The 19,621-nt window shown below is 39.5% G+C and overlaps 2 protein-coding genes across 2 annotated transcripts in view; one reads left to right on the top strand and one right to left on the bottom strand.

Moving 5' to 3' along the window:
- SHISA5 (shisa family member 5) overlaps positions 1-4,916 on the bottom strand; it is a 33,638-nt gene extending 28,722 nt beyond the window's left edge. Inside the window, exon 1 of the mRNA XM_032208984.1 lies at positions 4,236-4,916. Within this exon, the coding sequence (XP_032064875.1) occupies positions 4,236-4,302 (67 nt within the window). The 5' untranslated portion in view covers positions 4,303-4,916. The remainder of the gene's footprint in view (positions 1-4,235) is intronic.
- A 78-nt stretch (positions 4,917-4,994) lies between these two features.
- Positions 4,995-18,942, top strand: LOC116502941. The gene is made up of 7 exons (XM_032208985.1): positions 4,995-5,027; positions 13,122-13,302; positions 13,508-13,550; positions 13,967-14,111; positions 15,273-15,484; positions 16,168-16,258; positions 18,264-18,942. The coding sequence occupies exons 2-7, from the start codon at positions 13,223-13,225 to the stop codon at positions 18,314-18,316; spliced, it is 624 nt and encodes a 207-aa protein (XP_032064876.1). The 5' UTR covers positions 4,995-5,027; positions 13,122-13,222; the 3' UTR covers positions 18,317-18,942.
- The last annotated feature ends 679 nt before the right edge of the window (positions 18,943-19,621 follow it).

Below are 19,621 nucleotides of genomic sequence, written 5' to 3'. Positions count from 1 at the left end.
GGATGGTTATCAAAATACTCCCTTGGGACTCCATTCTTCTGGGCGAGCTCAGAGGGACCCAACCTAACGTTCAAATATCCAAAGCTGGGATTACTTCCACACTTTGGGTGGCCCTGTTGGGAGTACACCCCTGGCACTCATCCCTCCCAGGAACAACCCCTAGACTCACTGTGAGGCAGTATAGTAGGATTTGAGAAATTACTGTTCACAATTATAGCAGGGCTTTCACCTAATGAAGTTTAGCATCTTATCCACAGCAATTTTCTTCTACTGTACTGTAGAATTTAAAAAAAGCTCCTTTTTCAGAAAGAGTAGGCACTTGTAGAGTAGGAACTCTTAGAACCACCTGTTTGCATCCAATTATAGTATATTGTCATTTGCATAGACCTATAATATTCTCTGAGGGCCTCTTCCTCCATAGATGTGTCTAGGTGGGTCAATTTTTTCCAAGATTTTACAGTAACACTCTGTGTATCCACATTCTCATTAATAGCCTGCAGGTTTTGATAATTTAAAGAAGAATATTTATTCAGGTGGTCTAGTATAAGGTTCATTAGATGTATGGCAGCTCATCTTATGTTATCTTTTCCTATGTATATAAAGAAGCATTCTAATTGTCGTATTTTGTTTCATTATTTTAATATTGGTTTACAACAGGGGTGTCAAATTCAATTTCATTGAGGGTCGCATCAGGGTTGTGTTTGACCTTGGGGAGTCAGGGGGCATGGCCACCTCAATGTCTGTTTTCAGCTAGGACGGTGTCCTGCAGCCCTTTGCCAGTGAAAACAGAGTTCCACGTGAGACCCACCCGAACTCTAGTTTTGCTGGCAGAGGCATCACAGGCCAGTCTTTTGCTGTTTCCAGGACGGCCTCATGGGCCAATCTAAGCACCCTACAAGCCAGATTCAGCCCATGGGCCTTGTGTTTAACACCCCTGGTCTACAATAGTAAATATATATTTTATTTGATTTTTTTTGCTGTATATTTTCAACAGAATTTTTAAATCAAGTTTATCCATTTTTTTTTATTATGGTAAAAGAGACATAATGTTTATTGCAAAAGTTCCCACAAATTCCAATCTCTAAGCAGCTGCTTTCTCACCTCTGGATGGGATTACAGAAGATTAAGAACTGTAGTTCTAATGCACCTAGAAAGCACATTTTGGAGAAGAGAAATGTGTCGGAAAAACAAACATGTCCTTTTTGCTACAGGACTCCTGAATTAACTGGCAGTTAATCCTCAGATATAGTTCAAAACATAGTGACATGTTTTAATCACTGGTTGGCTAGAAAGTTGTATAGGGGTGAGGGTGAGAAGGATGTTTATCATGAAATGAAGCACACAATGAATAATAGCTAAATCTGTCCCTTGCCCTGTTTTCTTCTGCTTTTTCCACTCTCTGCGATAATTGGTTTGTCCTGATTGGCATTGACTTCACTCCCATCCTCCATGTATTTCATTCTATTATCAAAACAGCCACCCTGCACCGCAACTTGTTAATGAAATCATTAAGCAAACATGTTATTCTGAAACATGAGTGTTAGGTTTGCTCTATAAAGACTAGCCTGCTTTTTTCCTTGATAAACCTGCCCCATCTGTTTAGGATGTCTAGCAAGGCCTTGTGCATAGTGCATTGAATCAGAGCAGCCAGCTATCATTAAACCTGCCATCCTGGGCCCAACATTTGGGATGCCAGGCTCTGCATGTCGCAAACTAGGACAAAGGGTATGATGGAGGAGTAACATCTTAAAAAACCTTGGTCCAACTGGCCCGGCTGGTAGCACCTTGTAAGGGCCCCCTTCCAGGGTTACAGGAGAAGATGGTCAATGGTTTTGAAGGTGGAAGAGGGGCTGTACGCCCCAACGGCAGATAAAGCAGCAGAACCATCTTCTAGGAGGAAACTCTGATTACAAACCTCCACTGCCTTGTAGCTATATCCACTACTGAAAAAGGCTTCAGGAGTCAACCTCGAGGCAAAATCTGGAGCTGGAGTCCCGGAAGCAGTTCGTGACTATGTACAACCAAGTTCTGGTAACTCCTGCGATGCAGCTGGAACCAATCATATTGACTCTGCCGTTGCGTTGGACTATTTCAGTGACATGGAGAGGGGGGATCTGCTGCTTGGGTAACAGTCTATCATCCATATTAATCTACCCTCGTGCTGGAGAGGACATTCCAGCTTTGACTGGAATGATACCATAGTCTTTTGAGACTAAAGGATGCTCATGCCAATGCCAGCTATCACAAAGGATACACAGACACACTAATAGAAATGATATGAATACTAACCAATTGAAATGTACCAGGAAGAGAAAGGCTGTTTTAGAAATGCTAGAGTAGTAAAAGGATGAGACAGAATTTGAAGTGTGCAAGAAATAGTCCCTTTCATTATTTTGAAGTGTGCAAGAAATAGTCCCTTTCATTATTTTCTGTGTATGAAACTAGGTAAACAGTTGGCAACAGTATCTGTGGGGAGAACGGGGTGCATGAAGGACAAAGGAGGGCTGCCTCATCATGGCAAACCCCTGTCTCTTCTGAAAATGCACTGAGCCCTTACACACAAAAGCATGGCAGGAGTGGAGATTGCAGCATGATGGCAAATCAAGAGTCATTATTTTGACAAAAAGTTGCTGTTGACATCCATAAGTGCAAGCGCATAAAAGTCTGTAAAGCCTATAAAAAGCCTATAAAAGCCCAAATACCTGATATTCAAAGCTAAGGGCAAAATTGTAATTGAGCGGATGTTCATGATACTTCCCTCATTGATCATCCTCAAAATCTTGCCTTGATAGATGTTTCATGATTCACATTTTATACTATTTCTGGTTCCCCCCCCCTCCATTTTGTAAGTCAAGGAAAAGGAACTTCCAACCTTCAGTGTCATGTCTGTGACTGGATGGGACAGGAACCATGGTTTCACCATGCTAGAATACAGTATGCTTAATTATGCTTCACTGAATGACAATTTTGTTTACACATGCTAAACCACAAATCATGATTAAAATCACAATGGTTTGGTTCACTGAGTCCTCAAAGGAAACCACAGTGATATCAAAATGATAAGACCTGCGCAATACAATCACACAAATGTCACTCCTCCAAACTTGGGTCCTGACAAGGGATGCTAGTCACATCATGCACAACATTATCACCCCCTCTCAGATACCATGTCACATAATAAACTAAACCCATACCAAGAAAGTATTAAGATCCTAGTCTGGAAAAAATTAGCTTTAATCCAGAGGCTGCCGGTGTGTGTGTGTGAGGGGGGGAGAGTGGTTGTATTTAATTGGCTCAACTTTAATGCCTACTACTGTAATTACTGTTTCCGGTAATTCCTTCTGGAAACAAAATTAACATCCAAGTTGTTACTTGTTTATTATCAGAATAAATCTCACACTTCCTAACTGGAAAGAAATGCCAGCTTTGTACAATCTAATTCCAGAAAAGTCTGGAAATTTTCATTTTCAGACTTTTGTAAGTCAGATCAAATGTGAGAAAAAAACCTGAATGTTCTGCAATGTGGGGGGGGGGGAGGGAATGAATTTCTCCCTAAGGGAGAGAGTCAGAATACAAAATACAGAAGTTCATACAGAGATAAGCAACAAAGAAGTTGCGCAGAGCACAGCAGTGAGTCAATGTGGTTTTGGTCTCATGGAAAATTCCCCTTGGGAGACTTTATGACACCCAGGCAGAGAAGTGCTGTAAAATTAACTAGACGGGGCTTTGGTAGGACCAAAATGCGGGTCCCTTGCTTCTCTCTCCAAGGCAAATCTCGGAAACTGTGACGAAGCCACTCACAGCAAAGTAACTCAGACGATGCTTGGGTGAACAATCTGCCCGCAGCAGAGAGGATGCCAACATTCAGCAACAGGAGTGATCGCCAATTTAACCCTAATGCGGCCACCGGTTTAGATAAGTAAAGTTAATTTCTGTCACCCCTCCTGATCACAACGACTGCCTGCCCCAACCTGGCGCCCACTCGCTGTGTTGAACCACAACCCGTTACGCCAAACAGCCCTGACTGTAAGCTAAGCGGGACTGATGAGAGCTGTAACGTCACCCAGCCGTGGGAAGGTACGGCCGTCCCCTTGGAGTCAAACGAGGCAGAGGGTTGCCAGTCCTTGATCCCTGCCTTTAGCGGTGCTCTCGACTGCTTCAGCCGGTTCCCCAGAAGAGGGCTGCCCACCCTACCGGCGCCCAGCCAGCTCTTCCCTCCAACGCCCGTCACTCACCGCCGGGCGGCAGCAGGAGACCCACAAGGACGCAAAGGCTCCAGAGGAAACTCCAGAAGAAGGCCATCGTTTCCCTCCTCCTCGGCTTGGGAGCAGCTGCGCCGAAGTGACGACAACGACGACCCTTTCTGCCGTCTCTCCCTGCGTCGGCGTCTTGCAACGGGGCGTTCCTTTCGCCCGTCAAAGAGCTCCGCCCGTCGGATGTGCCACTCCGGAGAAGGGTGGAAGTTTTCTCTCTTTGCGCCCGCACGGAATTCTCCTTAGGTTTCGCTTTCCGTTTTAGGGCTGCGGTCCACGCCGGATGTCCCGGGAGGCTGAGAAACAACAGGATCAAGTTCAGCCGTCCGTGAGGGGAAGCCACCGGGGTGTCCTTGTGGAGCCAAGGATGCACGTGGTGACTGGTGCAAGTGGCACAGTTCGCCTCCTGGCACACCCTGTAGTCGGGAGTTGGGCCGGACCTCCGTAAGCCAAACTTTCTTAAGGTGCTGAACTGGATTTGCCCTTTGCCTTGCTGTTGTTGTGGCAATGTGATTTATATAGCATGGCCTTCGGACTTTATTGAATGTACTTAACCTATGGTGCCTTTCCCCTAAAAACAGTGATTACATCGTTAAACAAATTAAAGAAAAAGGTTCCCCTTGCACATATGTGCTAGTCGTTCCTGACTCAAGGGGGCAGCGCTCATCTCCATTTCAAAGCTGAAGAGCCAGCACTGTCTGAAGACCTCCACGTGGTCATGTGGCCGGCATGACTAAACGCTGGTGCATGGTAGCTGTTACCTTCCCATTAAAGGTGGTTTCTCTCTTTCTACTTTTTTACATGCTTTGGAACTGCTAGGTTGGCAGAAGCTGGCACAAGTAACAGGAGCTCACTTCATTATGTGGTGCTAAGGATTCAAACTGCCAAACTGCTGACCTTTCTGATCGACAAGCTGAGCATCTTTGATACTGAGCCTTAAACAAATTAGGAACTAGTTAATGTGTGGATCCAATCTCTGATGGTCTGCATCATGTCCTTGTCCGTAATCAATTTACTTAAGCCGTAGCTTGATTCTCACAGCACATTGTACTACAAATTAACATGGAGTGGGATCATACAACTAGATTACCGTAATTTCTTATTGACTACCTCCTAATTCAATGTTGTGTGAACCATAGCCACTTGGTGACCTCACACTACACTATGCCAAAAGCAGTGTGATTTTGTTTTTGGCTTACATGTAACGGTAGTGGGGAATCCAGCCAAATCCAAGTTTAATTATGACTCTTAATTATGACTCAGGTTCCTTGTGTTGGCCCGGCAAATTAGATTCCAGAGGCGTAGCAGCAAAGCTTTTGGCATGCAAAGTTACTCAAGTTTTCAGACACCCAAAGCAGGGTAAATATTACTGCTCCCAGTGTATATTGAAAAGAAGGTCCATTTATTGATGAAGTAGAACCACTAACCACATGTGATTCTGGGCAGCTGAACCATTGGTTTGATGACTACATGGATTTTTGTAAGTTTCAGAGATGCTGCTAGGGGAAGTTGTGCAATGTCTGAAATGCCCTTAGAAGATTGTGCAATGCAGTGAGCTTTGTGTCTTCTGCTAAATGGTAGTGGGTTAATCCTATTATGTCCTGAAGGGTCATGTCCTGTTGAGCACCAGGGACCCTACAATTCAACCCTGAAATACAAATATTCCCTTCTATCAGTCTTGTGTTTCTATTACATGAAGGCTGCAGAGGTCCAGCACACTGACACAGCAGCTATCAGTTTCAGTGCTCTCAGTCTATGAAGGGAGGAAGAAACACCCAGGGAGGAAACAGAAAGAGAAGTGGGAAATTCCGTGGCACGACAAAACCACGCTCGACTAAGCCGCGCCCGATTAAACCGCGTCGCTGACGTCATCAACAGGGCGACAACAGCGAGCGCGGAGAAAGAAGGGCGCTTTAAATAGCGCTTTGAAAGCAAGCCAATTCAACTTAAGGTAAGGGTTAGGTTTAGGGTTAGGTTTAGGGTTAGGGTTAGGGTTAGGTTAAGGGTTAGGGTTAGGGTTAGGTTAAGGGTTAGGATTAGGTTTAGGTTAGGTTAAGGGTTAGGTTAAGGGTTAGGTTTAGGGTTAGGTTAAGGGTTAGGTTTAGGGTTAGGTTTAGAATTAGGTTTAGGGGGGTTAGGTTTAGGTTTAGGGGTTAATTTTAGGTTTAGTGTTTACAGCGTGCTTCTGTCTCCGCGCTGTCGTCGCCCTGTTGATGACGTCAGCTACGCGGTTTCGTCGAGTGCGGTTTAGTCGAACGCGGTTTTGTGGTGGAACCGGAAATTCACAGTCATTCTGGAACTTGGCCATTTTCACTGAGAGAATGCCAAAAACAATGGAAATAAATTCCATGGGTGCCTTTTCTAATCAGGACTCTTATTGCCTCCCCACCCCCTCCCGGCAAGTAGGAAAACCTCCACACAATGAACCAGCAGCCTTTTAATTTCTAACTAGGGGTGGGCTGCTAAAATTTTTGAAGCCCACCCCTGCTTCTAACTTTGTAGGTACATTGTTGAAAGGTGTGCTACAGATGAGTTTTCTTATACCATGCTAACTTTACTATTAAAATGGTAAATAAATTAATTAAAATCAGATGAGGCATGGAAACTCAACAGCAGCTAAAAATATAAGCTTAGGAGTTTCCCCTCTTAGACAAAATAGAATCAGGGAAACAAGAAGAAACATTGAACCAAGAAGGAGCTATTTACAAAAGAGTCCAGTGGCACTAATTTATTATTTGTGGGGCGGTTTTTGACTCCTGGTGACTGCAGTTTTCATGGCAAGGTTTTTCAGATATGATTTGCCATTGCCTCCATCACAGGGCTGAGAAAGAATGAATGGCCCAAGGTCATGCAGCTGGCTTTGTGCCTAAGGTGGTACTAGAACTCCCAATCTTGTAACCTGGTGGCAACGTTACACCAAACTTATAGAGGGTACAATATGATCACAACTATGCCTTCTGTTTTCTCCTCTCCCATCCTATACACACTATGTAAGACTTACTTCCTAGAGAAGACCCTACTATTCCTCCTAAAATAATACTCCTTTCTGATTTGTTTTAAAAGAGAACCAAAATGATAGTCCTGGCCATAACATTTGATAGGCTATAATATCCATTTCATCATTGATTTTTGTATATGACGGTGGATTATTTATGTCATAGTATTTCTATTTCATCCAGTAATTGCAGCCATTTCACTGAAATTCATATAAGCATATAATATAAACACTACTCCATTTTCTTCTTTTTTTCATGGTTTTAATTTTGATTTCATTGTCATTGGAAAGCAATGCCCTCTAGTGTTAGAAATCGGGGTTGAAGACTTAAAAAGAGAAGTTCTTAAAATCAATGGGAAACTGTGTCTGAGTTACTTGAAGCATTTACAAGGCATCCGATTATTTTCTTTTTCACTTATCACCATATCCCAGAATTATTCTGGACAGCTTGACCTGAGTAATACTGAGAACACCAACACCAACATAAGCTGACAATATCAAGTATCTTTTTGTTAGAGCTGCCTTGATTTCGCTTTTTAATTTGCTATTAATAGCTACATACAAGGGAGAGAAAGTGACAAGAAAAAAATGCCCTTATTGAATCTCTGCTTGACAAGCAACTATTAGAGATATACAATAACTAAGAACAGGAGAATTGAAAAAAAATACATTGCCCATATTCCTAAAATGTTCTTCACATTGTGTTTTATTTATAACAGGAATATAAATAAAGTTTCCTCTGATCTTCAAAGTAAGGTTGAAGAAATAGTAAGGTGTTCAACTAGGAAAGGGGAGACACAAGCTAAGATCCCAGTCCTTAAAATAATTGAGGCAAAATAGTATCACACAAATTTTGTTTATTTATCTGTTCTGACCAAGAGTTGGGTTGCTCTTGGTTTGGCCCGGATCAGGCAAATGGGTAGTAGTGGCAGCAGGAGGCTCTGCCCACCGACCCAGACACTTCTGCGCATGTGCAGAAGTATCATGCACATGCGCGAGCGCGCCCAAACTAATAGTAAAAATATTGGCAACCCACCACTGTTCTGATCTCTTATTTTATATAACATTTTCTCCTGTCAAGATTTTATCCAGCTGCTCCTTCCCTAGAGAAAATACTGAACAATATCATTAGTCCCTTCTTACCAAAAGGAAAAAAAGTCTCCATTGTTAAAAGTAGGTCAAACAACACATTTCAACCAAAAAATAATGTGAATGTAAACATCAGTGGTTGAACTGGGATGGGCTGATGTCCAGGCCAGAGCCAGGTAATTTGAAGTTGACATATGGTCTTTCACAGTCCCCCGTTTCTTTTTGCAGGAACCTTTTTTCTCTTTTTCCCCTTTAATAAGTAAATAGAAAGGGATTAATTTAGAGCCACTTTGGTGTAGTGGTTAAGGCAGGGCTGTCAAACTGGTAGCCCGCAGGCTGGATGCATCACACGCAGGTCACGCCCACTCCAGCTTCACGAAAGGGAAAACATCTCGATACATTATGTGACGGCAACCTGATGCCTCAGATTTGACCTCCATGGGTTAAGGCATCAAGCTTGAAGTCAGGGGGCTGAGTTCTAGTCCTGCCTTAGACAAAGTCAGATGGATGACCTTGGGCCACTCACTGTCTTTCAGACCTAGGAAGCAGGCAAGGGCAAACAATTGCAAGGAGTTGTCTAGGCAATTATGAAGAATCAACACTGAATCTATAAATAAACAGCAAATTGGCCAGGTGGATGATTATGTATACCTCTTGAGTTCCTTCCTTTTGTTGTTTGTTTTTACAATGTATCACAGATCTTTGCAGGGAGGAAGGATAAAAAAAGTCAAATAATTCCACAACTGTGTGATTGAAGCTACGTTCCTTTGTGTCTGCAGCCGAGGTGGCGCAGTGGTTAAATGCAGCACTGCAGGCTACTTCAGCTGACTGCAGTTCTGCAGTTCAAATCTCACCGGCTCAGGGTTGACTCAGCCTTCCATCCTTCCGAGGTGGGTAAAATGAGGACCCGGATTGTTGTTGGGGGCAATATGCTGACTCTGTAAACCGCTTAGAGAGGGCTGAAAGCCCTATGAAGCGGTATATAAGTCTAACTGCTATTGCTATTGCTATGTAAATACAGGTAGTCTTACAACTACAATTGAGCCGAAAATTTATGTTACAAAGCGAGACAGTTAAGTGAATTTTGCCCCATTTTATGACCTTTTGTGCCACCGTTGTTAAGTAAATCACTGCAGTTGTTACGTTAGTAATATGGTTGTTAAGTGAATCTGGTTTTCCCATTGACTTTGCTTATCAGAAGGTAACAAAAGGTGATCACATGACCTTGGGACACTGCAACCTTCATAAATATGAGTTGCCAAGCATCTGAATTTTGATCACGTGACCATGGGGATGCTGCAATGGTCATAAGTGTGAAAAAAGGTCATAAGTTATTTTTTTTTTACAATGCTGTTGTAACTTCAAATGGTCACTGAACAAATTGCTGTTAAGTTGAGGACTACCTGTAATTACTTGGAGCTTTCACTGCATGGTTAGGCCAACCATGTTGACTTCTCAATTCCCATGGACCTAAACCAGGGTACATTACAATACAACACAGAGTTGGAAGGGACCTTGGAGGTCTTCTAGTCCAACCCCCTGCCTAGGCAGGAAACCCTATACCGTTGGGTTGGGCAACTATGGTACCTTTATGGCCTGTGGATATCAACTCTCAGAATTCAATACTTAATTTGAAATGAATTATGTAACTATATATTATAACCCACAAGGAAACTATCCTGTGCTTGAATGCTTCTAGTCTTTTTAGTATAACATCCAAAGCTGTACGTGTTAAAACTACTTATTTAATAAAAATTCAGAATGGAAAATCAGTTTCTTCCATCCCTAATGTGCCCTAATCTCTAATGTAATATTGTAATATTGATCCCTAATGTATCAATTTAGAAGTACATGTAATGACTATGAAAGATAAATGTTAGCTTCACATCTAATATTTCCCTCTTTTCTGGAACAAAATTCAGATGCTATATTTGGGGCATACAACAACCTGAAAAATTCTAAATGAGCATTTTTCAAACTTGGCACCTTTAAGATGTATGGATTTCAATTTCCAGCCTCTTGTCTGGGGAATTCTGGGAGTTGGAATCCATATATCTTCTTGAAGTTGCCAAGTTTGAAAAACACTGCTATAAAATAATGATGGCGTGTTTCAGATTACATTGAATACATAACACCACTAGAGGGCACTGTATCATTCACAAGTAATACCAGTCCCACATCTTTCAGAGCAGTACTTCTAAGCCTTCTGCTCTCTGGGGAATTCTGGGAGCTGACATTTTAAAGTTGCTAAGGTTAAGAGAATGCTAAATCAAACCAATATAGGACAATGGGGGAAAAGAGCTATTTGAAAACTGTAATGCCTTTACTACAAAACATCTAGCACTTGTGTGCTGGTGGGATGGATGGAAAGGAAAACTAATTGACATTTCTGGCTTGCCTTCTTAGATGTGATGCTTTAAGGAAACCACAATCCTGTTTCTGATCCTTACACATTACTTGGTTGCTATCTATAAGCAGGCCACTCTCCAGAGTGTTAGAATGTGTAATTAAGTATTTATACTCTTAATTTTAATTTTGGCTACTTAAATAATCAGATTAATTTCTTCCTAAATGAACAGCACATATATATATATATATATATATATATATATATATATATATATATATATATATATATATATATATATATATATTTGGTTTCTCTTTTATTATGCTTCTCACTTGCAGGAGCACAACTATGCATAGGAATCTGCCTCACTATCTGAATAAACCCTGAATTGTTTTTCCATGTGGTGGATCAGGAAATCAGATTAAATATAATGTTGTAAAACAATGGGTATAAAATGATGTGTCCATATAGGCTACATGGAAAAATATGCTGAGAGTTGCAGACTAACAAATTTGCACCAGCAACCCATCTGGAGTATGAATACAAATATAAGCATTTTGATTTCCCTCTCTTATAGTTTCAGAGTGAAGAAATATATTACTATTCCACTTTCTGGCCTGAAGAGGTTTATAATGTTTGAAGGATGATTGGATGCTTGCTCTGCAAATATAAACGTACTCTCTACATGCTATGTTTGATACACTAAATCCAAAAGTCTGGTTAAGTGTGGCTTCATTTTACTGTCCATCAGAACTTCTTAACCAGACTCCTGTGATTATTGTTCCATTTGAAACACTACAAGCCTTGATTGGAAATTCTGTAAATGGAATTGTGGGTCAGTCAAGCTTTTGATTAAAAAGCCCTGTGTGGTTACAATGTGAGAAACGTTTGCTTACTTATTGACTCAATTTCAACTTTTGGCTTAGTGGGTCATGCATGTATAAACTCGAATTGGATTCATGTATTGTGGCTTATTGTATTTTGACTTGAAGTGTTGAATGAAGTCAGCTGCATCTGGCTGAACTATCAAGTTATAGTTAAGTAAACCATGGCTTAACATGCTATATGGATATAGTATTTGGCTATTCATTTGGTACCAAAATTTTTATGTATATTGCTTTTATAAATAACTCAGGGTGGCAAACATATCTAATAGTCCTTCCTCCTATTTTCCCCAGAACAACCACCCTGTGATGTGAACTGGGCTGACAGAGTGATTAAGGACACCTAGCCAGCTTTCATGGCTAAGGCAGGATTGAAACTCTCAGGCTCCTGATTTCTAGCCTGGTACTTTAACCACTAGACCAAACTGGCTCTATGCATCAATCCTGAAATATACTTGGCATTTAAGCATATCTATGGTCCATTACAAACCAAGCCAATTCAGGTAAACACAGTACAACTTCCAATACATCACTTTCCAATTATATTGGGTCTGCAATTCTCCTCATTACTAGTTATGTTGGCTAGTAACCTTAGCAACTCAGGGTAATGTACTAAAAACAACTCTGGAATTTTCATCTGGTGGGAAACTACCCATAATTCACTGCAGGGTTTCACTGTTTATCTATCTTCGGTCTACCTTTAGGATTCAAATCCTCAACCCTGAAATCAATTAGTTGAAATTATGCTGTGGGAAGCCTGAACTAGTGTCAACTCCTAGGCTGAGTTTATTCACAGCTGCACTTACATTCCCCTTATTATTTAAGTTCACTCATTAATTGCTCTGCTAAGGAGTGTTACTGCTAAAGGCTGCTGAGAAGAGTGTAACCTAACTTGTGATAAAATGGCACTATATGGAGAAGGAATAACAATTGGTAAATTGGATATTTTAAAAAGAGGCTGTTCTTTTTTTCTCTATTCAGCAAAGAAAGTTAAGGAATATAAGGCTTTATTAGGGGTATTTTATATTTTTTTGTGTTTTTGGTTAGCCAAAATGTTCTATATTTGTGAAATGGAGCAATTTCTGTAATAAAGGAGATTTTATATATTCTCTAGGAGAATATAAATGTAATATATATTATATTCTTCACTGTTTTTTCTTATAACAGCAACCTGTGAGGTAGATGGAGAGATTTAATTAGACCAAAGTGTTTTAGCAATGCTTTAAAAATATTTTCTGATTTGTTATATCAAGTTTAATTTAAAAGTTATTCATTTGACTTACATTCCATCTCTGGGGAGTATTCAAAATGGGTAATATAATTTGAAAAAATAATTCTAAACATGACATGTTATACTGAAATTGATTTAATTTACTGATTAAAACCTCTTGTGAAAAAAGAGCTAGCTTGCTTTCCCAAACAAACTTGGAAATAGAAACTACATATATGAAATTGGACAACTATTTTTTTTCTGCAGCAACTAACATGTTTGAAATTGTCTGGCATTCAGTAATGTAGGATATATCAGTTGAATTTCTTATGTCTTTTAGCATCTATATCAAAAGTAGCTAGTCCATTGCCTGTGCTTCAATCAAATGCCAGATCTCCAAAATGCAAGGGCTCACCTTTCTCATTTTATATAATTCAAAAAATGCTTGAGAGAACGAAGAGAGGAAAATTAAAAAGAAAAAGACTGACCAAAGCTTACATTGGATCTCCAAGTAATTTCAAGTAAGCAAAAATAAATTTGTGTGTGTATATTATAAGCATTTTATCTTTGCTATCTTCTTTGGAACAGTTGCTTCTTAGAGTATGTCTTCATTTGTGCTGGGGATGGAAAGTAAAATTTAAAAACATAGCTTGTACTATGGGAAGCTAATACACATGTCTGGAACTTGTATATTTTCACTGATATTAAAATTTTAATATATTTTAGATATCTGTGTCACATTGGACGGAGCCCCCAAACGGAGTTTGTTGTAAGTAGTTGCCAAGGTCTATAACTACTCCTTTGGGATCATATCTTTCCCATTTGTATTTATTTTGAAAACCTTGCTATTAAAGCAAAAACTGGTTTTCTGTTTGTTCAATTTACACTTTCACTTAATGTGTCAGAAAAGTGTGGTCTAAATGACTTATGATATGCAATGAGATTTTTTTACAAAAGTCTTCCCATAAGCTTGAAGCAAATGGGCATAGACTTGCAATTGCCAAAAACTTGTTTTTCTTATTTCTTATTTGCATCTTTATTCTTTACTCCTTGCACAGTAAATCTTCATGTTTGCTTCAATGTTTACAACCCTCCCTCCTCAAACAGTGAATTTGGTGAACTTGAAGCAAAGAGGCTCATTACCATTCTTCTGATACAAGTTGTTATTATGGGTTTATCTTGTAGACCAATATAGAGCCGGAATTAAAGATGATATTTACTCAAGCTGGTATAACACAAGATCACCTGAAGGACAAGAGAATGTCAAAAAAGATTTTTGAAACAATTGAGAATCAAGGGGGAATCCAAACTGTTTTAAAAGAGACAAAAGGTATACTTGGACAATGATGTATAGCTATCAGCTGTTTTCTGCAAATACATGTAATGTTACTACACAAATATTGCAGCTTCCAGTTCATGTTTATAACTTAATGGGTTATATCCTTTAAGTTTGTCCAATAGTTATATAACCATTTATGTAACAATAAATGTAAGATCCTGAATATAAAATACATGTTGGATAATTCCATTTATTAATCCTGTATTCCTGTACCAGGAAAAAGTCCGAACCGCTATTTATGTCAAAATGTTAGTTTATAGGTTGTCCTTGACATACAACAGTGATCATTCATTTGTTTAGTGATCATTCAGTTACAACAGCACTAAATTACTTACGACCATTTTTCAGAGTTACCACCTTTGCAGCATTCCCATGATCTATAGATCACAATTCATATACTTGGCAATTGGTTCATACCTATCATTGTTGCAGTCTCCCAGGGTCATGTGATCCCTTTTTGTGATCTTCCCACAAACAAAGTCAATGAGGAAGCCAGATTCATTTAACAATCATGTTAATTGCAGTGATTCACTTGCCAACTGTGGCAAGAAAGGTGGTAAAATGGGTTAAAACTCAGTTATCAGATGTCTTACTTAACAGAAATGTTGAGCTCAATTGTGGTTGGAGGTCACCTGTATATAACTTGGGGTTTGTATACCTAATGCATGGAAAATGGGGACTGAAGTGGACTGGATTAGATTTGACTAGCTAATAAATCAGATAGAAATCAAACTACTAAATAAATCAGCTGGGTGAGCTGGATTCCATTCTCAGTCATTGAAAGGATTGTTGTTGTTAGTTGCGAAGCCGTGTCCGACCCATCGCAACCCCATGGACAACATTCTTCCAGGCCTTCCTGTCCTCTACCATCCCCTGGAGTCCATTTAAGCTCATGCCTACTGCTTCAGTGACTCCATCCAGCCACTTCATTCTCTGCTGTCCCCTTCTTCTTTTGCCCTCAGTCTTTCCCAGCATTAGGCTCATCTCCAGTGAGTCCTTCCTTCTCATTAAGTGGCCAAAGTATTTGACTTTCATCTTCAGGCTCTGGGCATCTAAAGAGCAGTCAGAGTTACATGAAAGGATTACATTGCCAAATACCATGAATGAACAATACATGCAGTAACACCCTAACTGTGCTTTCCTCCATTTCAGAACCACGTGGATTAAACTGTAATGAAGACCTTCCTTCCGTAGTCCTAGCTCAATTACCCTGCATGTCTCCTTCCAAAAAGACATCCCACCACAATTTGATCCAAAGCTTGAAGGAAGAGCATCTGAAAAGGGCACACAGTGACTATCACCTAACTCCGGTCAGTCAGGAAGATCTAATTTGTCAGATCAAAAAAGGAACATCATTAAAACAGGCAAGTATCTTCTTTTGTATTATTATTTTAAGATTAGTCCCAAAGGTAATTTTGGAACTAAATTTGACAGCAACTTTAGATGCTGAAAGTCCTGCAGGAATCTTTTAGTTAGTTGAGGATAATGGAACTGAATAACTGAATGTTACAGGCTAGAAAATACTGCATAAGCAAAAATATACACAGTAGAGAGTTTTACTGGCCTTAAGTGTTATATATTGGAATAAAATGGGTTGCACATCTCAATGACAAACAGAACATCATTGAAAAGATCAGCAAGAAGGTGGGTGTTTCATATGGGCATAATAAAACTCCCTCTCCTTCCTATAAGTAATGGATTATTTGGTTCCACCACAAATGCGCGTATGATAAAAGTGCGTGTGACTAAAGCGCGGTGACAAAACCGCGCCGTGAAAACCGTGGAGACGAATGAGCGCTGAAGCACGCCGACAACAGCGCACTGACAGAAGCGCGCTGTAACATAACCCTAAAAATAACCCTAACCCTAACCCTTACCTTAACTTAAATCACGCTTCTGTCGGCGCACTGTTGTCGGTGCGCTTTTGACGTTCGCGGTTATGTCATGCCACGGATTATTTAGGTAGTTCTATTAATAATTAGGTCCATTATAGGTTTGAACTCCTTAAAAATGTTTCAATATTTAATTTTGTGTTTCTGAGAGACAGGTAGCTGAAAATCAACTTTCCAAAGATGAAGGAATAGTAGCTGCACTTAAGGATATAATTCAGAAGAGGCACACAGCAATACCGGCTTCAGGTAGACAAAATATTTAATTTGCTCTCTTCCCTCCCCCCCCCCCCCCCCAAGCAAGAAATAAGGAAAGCTGCCATGCATGCTAATTCTTTTAAAGAAGCCCAGGCATGTTAACTGGAGGAAAGTCAATTGACCCCCAAGAAATAGTCCAATATTGAAAGACTGGCTGTATCTTTCCTTTTAATACTAGGACCTTATTAGTCAATGAGAAATGTGTGTGGCCTGTAATCATTGATTGGATTTGCTCATTTAAAGCCCTTCATGGTATTGGACCTGGGTACTTGAGAGACCACCTGCTGCCAATTACCTCCAACAGACCTATTAGATCCCACAGACTAGGCCTCCTCCGAATTCCATCTACCGGCCAATGCCGATTGTCTACCACCTGGAGGAGGGCCTTCTCTGTGACTGCTCCGGCCCTCTGGAACGAGCTCCCCGTGGAGATTCGGACCCTCACCACCCTTCAGGCTTTCCGCAAAGCTCTTAAAACCTGGCTGTTCCAACAGGCCTGGGGCTGATGAGTTCCCGTCCCCGCTAGAATTGTGTGGCTGTTGATTGTTTTAAAATTCTTATTGTAGTTGCTTATTTGTTTTTTTCCCCTCTTGTCTGTATTCCTTCCCCTTGATTTGTTAGCTGCCCTGAGTCCCCCGGGAATAGGGCAGCATATAAGTGCAATCAAATCAAATCAAATCATTATTGATACAAACTTGGAAAACCTCATACATTTTGACAAACCTAATATTCACTGTTTTGGATTTTTTAGAGTAAGTAGCTAGGGCAGAAGGCCCAGATTCAATCCCTGGATCTTTAAGGGCTTAAAAAAACTCCATTAAATTTAGAAACTAAACTAAGTTTTCCTTCAATGTCACATGGAACAATCCATTCAGTTATTTTAAAGTATGTTTGATAAATATTCTGAATTTCTAAGTTTTACTATGTAGTGATTTTGAAATTCTTGGGATTTATGCAACTTTTTATTTTGGGAGAATGAATTAAAACCTAGTATATTGCAGTTATGTTTCCATTTTAAGAACAAAGATGTTTGGGGCTAATATTCAGAAACTGATTTGCCCATTGATCTTGTAGCAGACAAGACAATAAACTGAAGTCAGGTCTGTATGGCTGATTTGCAGAGGCTAAACCAGCTGATGTCCTGTGTTCTTTTTTTGTTGTTGTTCTGAAGATAAAAAAAAAGAGTTAGGTAGTGATTAACCTCAGATTGACTATTTCTAATCTATATTTAAAGTCAGTAAACTTTTACAAACTGCAATTAGGACACTCTTCCAATCAATCCCAAAGATTAAATGACACTAGATGTAACAACAAACTGCCTTAATACATTGTGCAAATATATTTATCACTCCCTAAAAGGGTGGGTCACAACATTTTCTATAGTCATTTTTTTGTCTCTAGTTCTTAAAAGTTGTTTTATAGAATGGTTAACTAATCCCATTAATACTGAAATTGGAATGGAAGTGATTGAAGCAAATATGAAATTGAAGAACAAGATTAGGAAAGTATCAACAACTGGGGAGACAATGGGTGAAACATTGACATACCCTAGAGAACAGTAACTTAGTATTGAATTTTGAATATCAGTTGGGGAAAAGATATCCCTATGAGCGTTTATAGCATCCTATATGTGGGAAGTCATGGCCAACTGTCTAGCTGGAAGTTTATGTGCGAGATTCTATTAAATGAGGACTGCCGGAGTTTTCATTCAGAATCCAATATATTGCTGCAATATTGCGGTTTCTAATAATTCCCTACCTGTATGTTTTTATAGCTGATATAGTCATTTAAAACTTGTATTCCTTACTTCACAGACTACTCTTTTTACATTCATTTAAGATAAAATTATATACTGAGAATTTAACTTTCAATCTAAGTATGGATGAGAGTGCATTCTATTCTATTTTTAAACACCCCCCCCCCCCAATTTCTAGTATTTTAAATAATGGCTTCAGTGAATAAAACTACTTGCATCTTCTTCAATCTTTTCTTGTAGGTAATGAAGAGCTCCAATCTGACTTGGAGTATGAAGATGAATGGGATGACTAAAATAGTGCTACCTGCCAGAAGCAGCACTGCTTGATCTTTCTACGTTGCATTTATAACTTGACTTTTTAAAGTGATAATAAAATGTTTTCTTATTTTTCCAGTACTATAACGGAATTACTAATTTAAAATGCCAGACTAGAAACAATCTTTTAATATTTTGTCACTTGCATTTATTTATATTTGTATTTATTGACCACTTTAATCCCAGGAGTCTATTTTGAGATGGATCCAGATTTAGAGAAACTTGAAATTGTGCTTCTTACAATATTTCAACTTGTTAAATTTTATAATTGCTTCCATTCCTATCTTTAGATAGTATCTTTTTGATTCTTACATTTTTAGATAAGCCTAGCCTGTTCTTCCCTAGTGCTTTGTTCCTATTTTTCATTTTTCTAGGTAAGAGGATAAGGTAGAACTTTGCAAGAGGGCAAAGGAACCTGTAAGTTCATGCTCCCCTTTTACGGGAGGTGTTCAATGATTTTTGGTGGGGATTATAAGAGACTTACCCTATTTGGTTTGAGATCTCAGGACATCTGGAAGATACCAGATTGGGGAAAAGACAAGGTTAAACTAAATTCTGAAAGAATTTGAGTCAGTGTCAGGAAGCGTTTGATCAGCTGGAGATGCAGTACAGCAAAGTAGGAAATATATTGCCAATAATGATATTGTCCAAGTGCCCCTCAGCTCCATTGCAGCTGCCTAGGCCTGTGTCAGCTTGTCCACAACTTCTGCTGGTCTACCAAACACTCTCTGCCACTCTCATTGTCCTATTAGGTTGGGCATGGCTGGATCAATCATGTTTTGGAAGAACCTGTCAGTCAGTGTGGCAATAAGTGAAAATTATGGAAGCTTTAATATGGCAAAGAATAAAATACTATTTCATTATTTCTGCCATTGTACTTAGACTTTGAGAATTGTAGAATACATTAAGATGACTTTTTGGCTTGTCAGACTTGTTAATAAAATTGTTTCAATGCTATTCATATTTATATTGATAGGAAAATAAAATAAAGGATAATTAGAAGCTATCAATTTTGGCATTGAGTTTGAATTGTACACAGCAGGAACATCCACAATTGTTTTGAGCATATTTGGAAAAATACTGGTGGAAGAGGTTCGGTCAGAGATAAAACATGTAGGTGCCAGAAGACAAATTGATTTAGTTGAAAATAACATGTCAAGCCAAAGGTGGAATCTGAAGCCCAAATAATAAATCATGTACTTGCTCCCTTCAGCTGCCTCAAAATGACTATTTTGTAAAAGGCAAACTGGGGAAGCTCAAAAATGCATAAACAGACAAATGTA

This window comes from Thamnophis elegans, chromosome 2 (assembly GCF_009769535.1).
Source record: "Thamnophis elegans isolate rThaEle1 chromosome 2, rThaEle1.pri, whole genome shotgun sequence".
NCBI classification, from domain to species: Eukaryota; Metazoa; Chordata; class Lepidosauria; order Squamata; family Colubridae; genus Thamnophis; species Thamnophis elegans.
This window is presented reverse-complemented; position numbering and strand designations above follow the sequence as displayed.

Excerpts from the sequence above, each read along its gene's own strand:
- LOC116502941 (XM_032208985.1), top strand. The coding sequence starts at position 13,223 with ATGCTTGAGAGAACGAAGAGAGGAAAATTAAAAAGAAAAAGACTGACC. Across the intron at positions 14,112-15,272 it reads TGTTTTAAAAGAGACAAAAG|AACCACGTGGATTAAACTGT; the intron begins GTATACTTGGAC and ends CCTCCATTTCAG. Across the intron at positions 16,259-18,263 it reads CACAGCAATACCGGCTTCAG|GTAATGAAGAGCTCCAATCT; the intron begins GTAGACAAAATA and ends CTTTTCTTGTAG.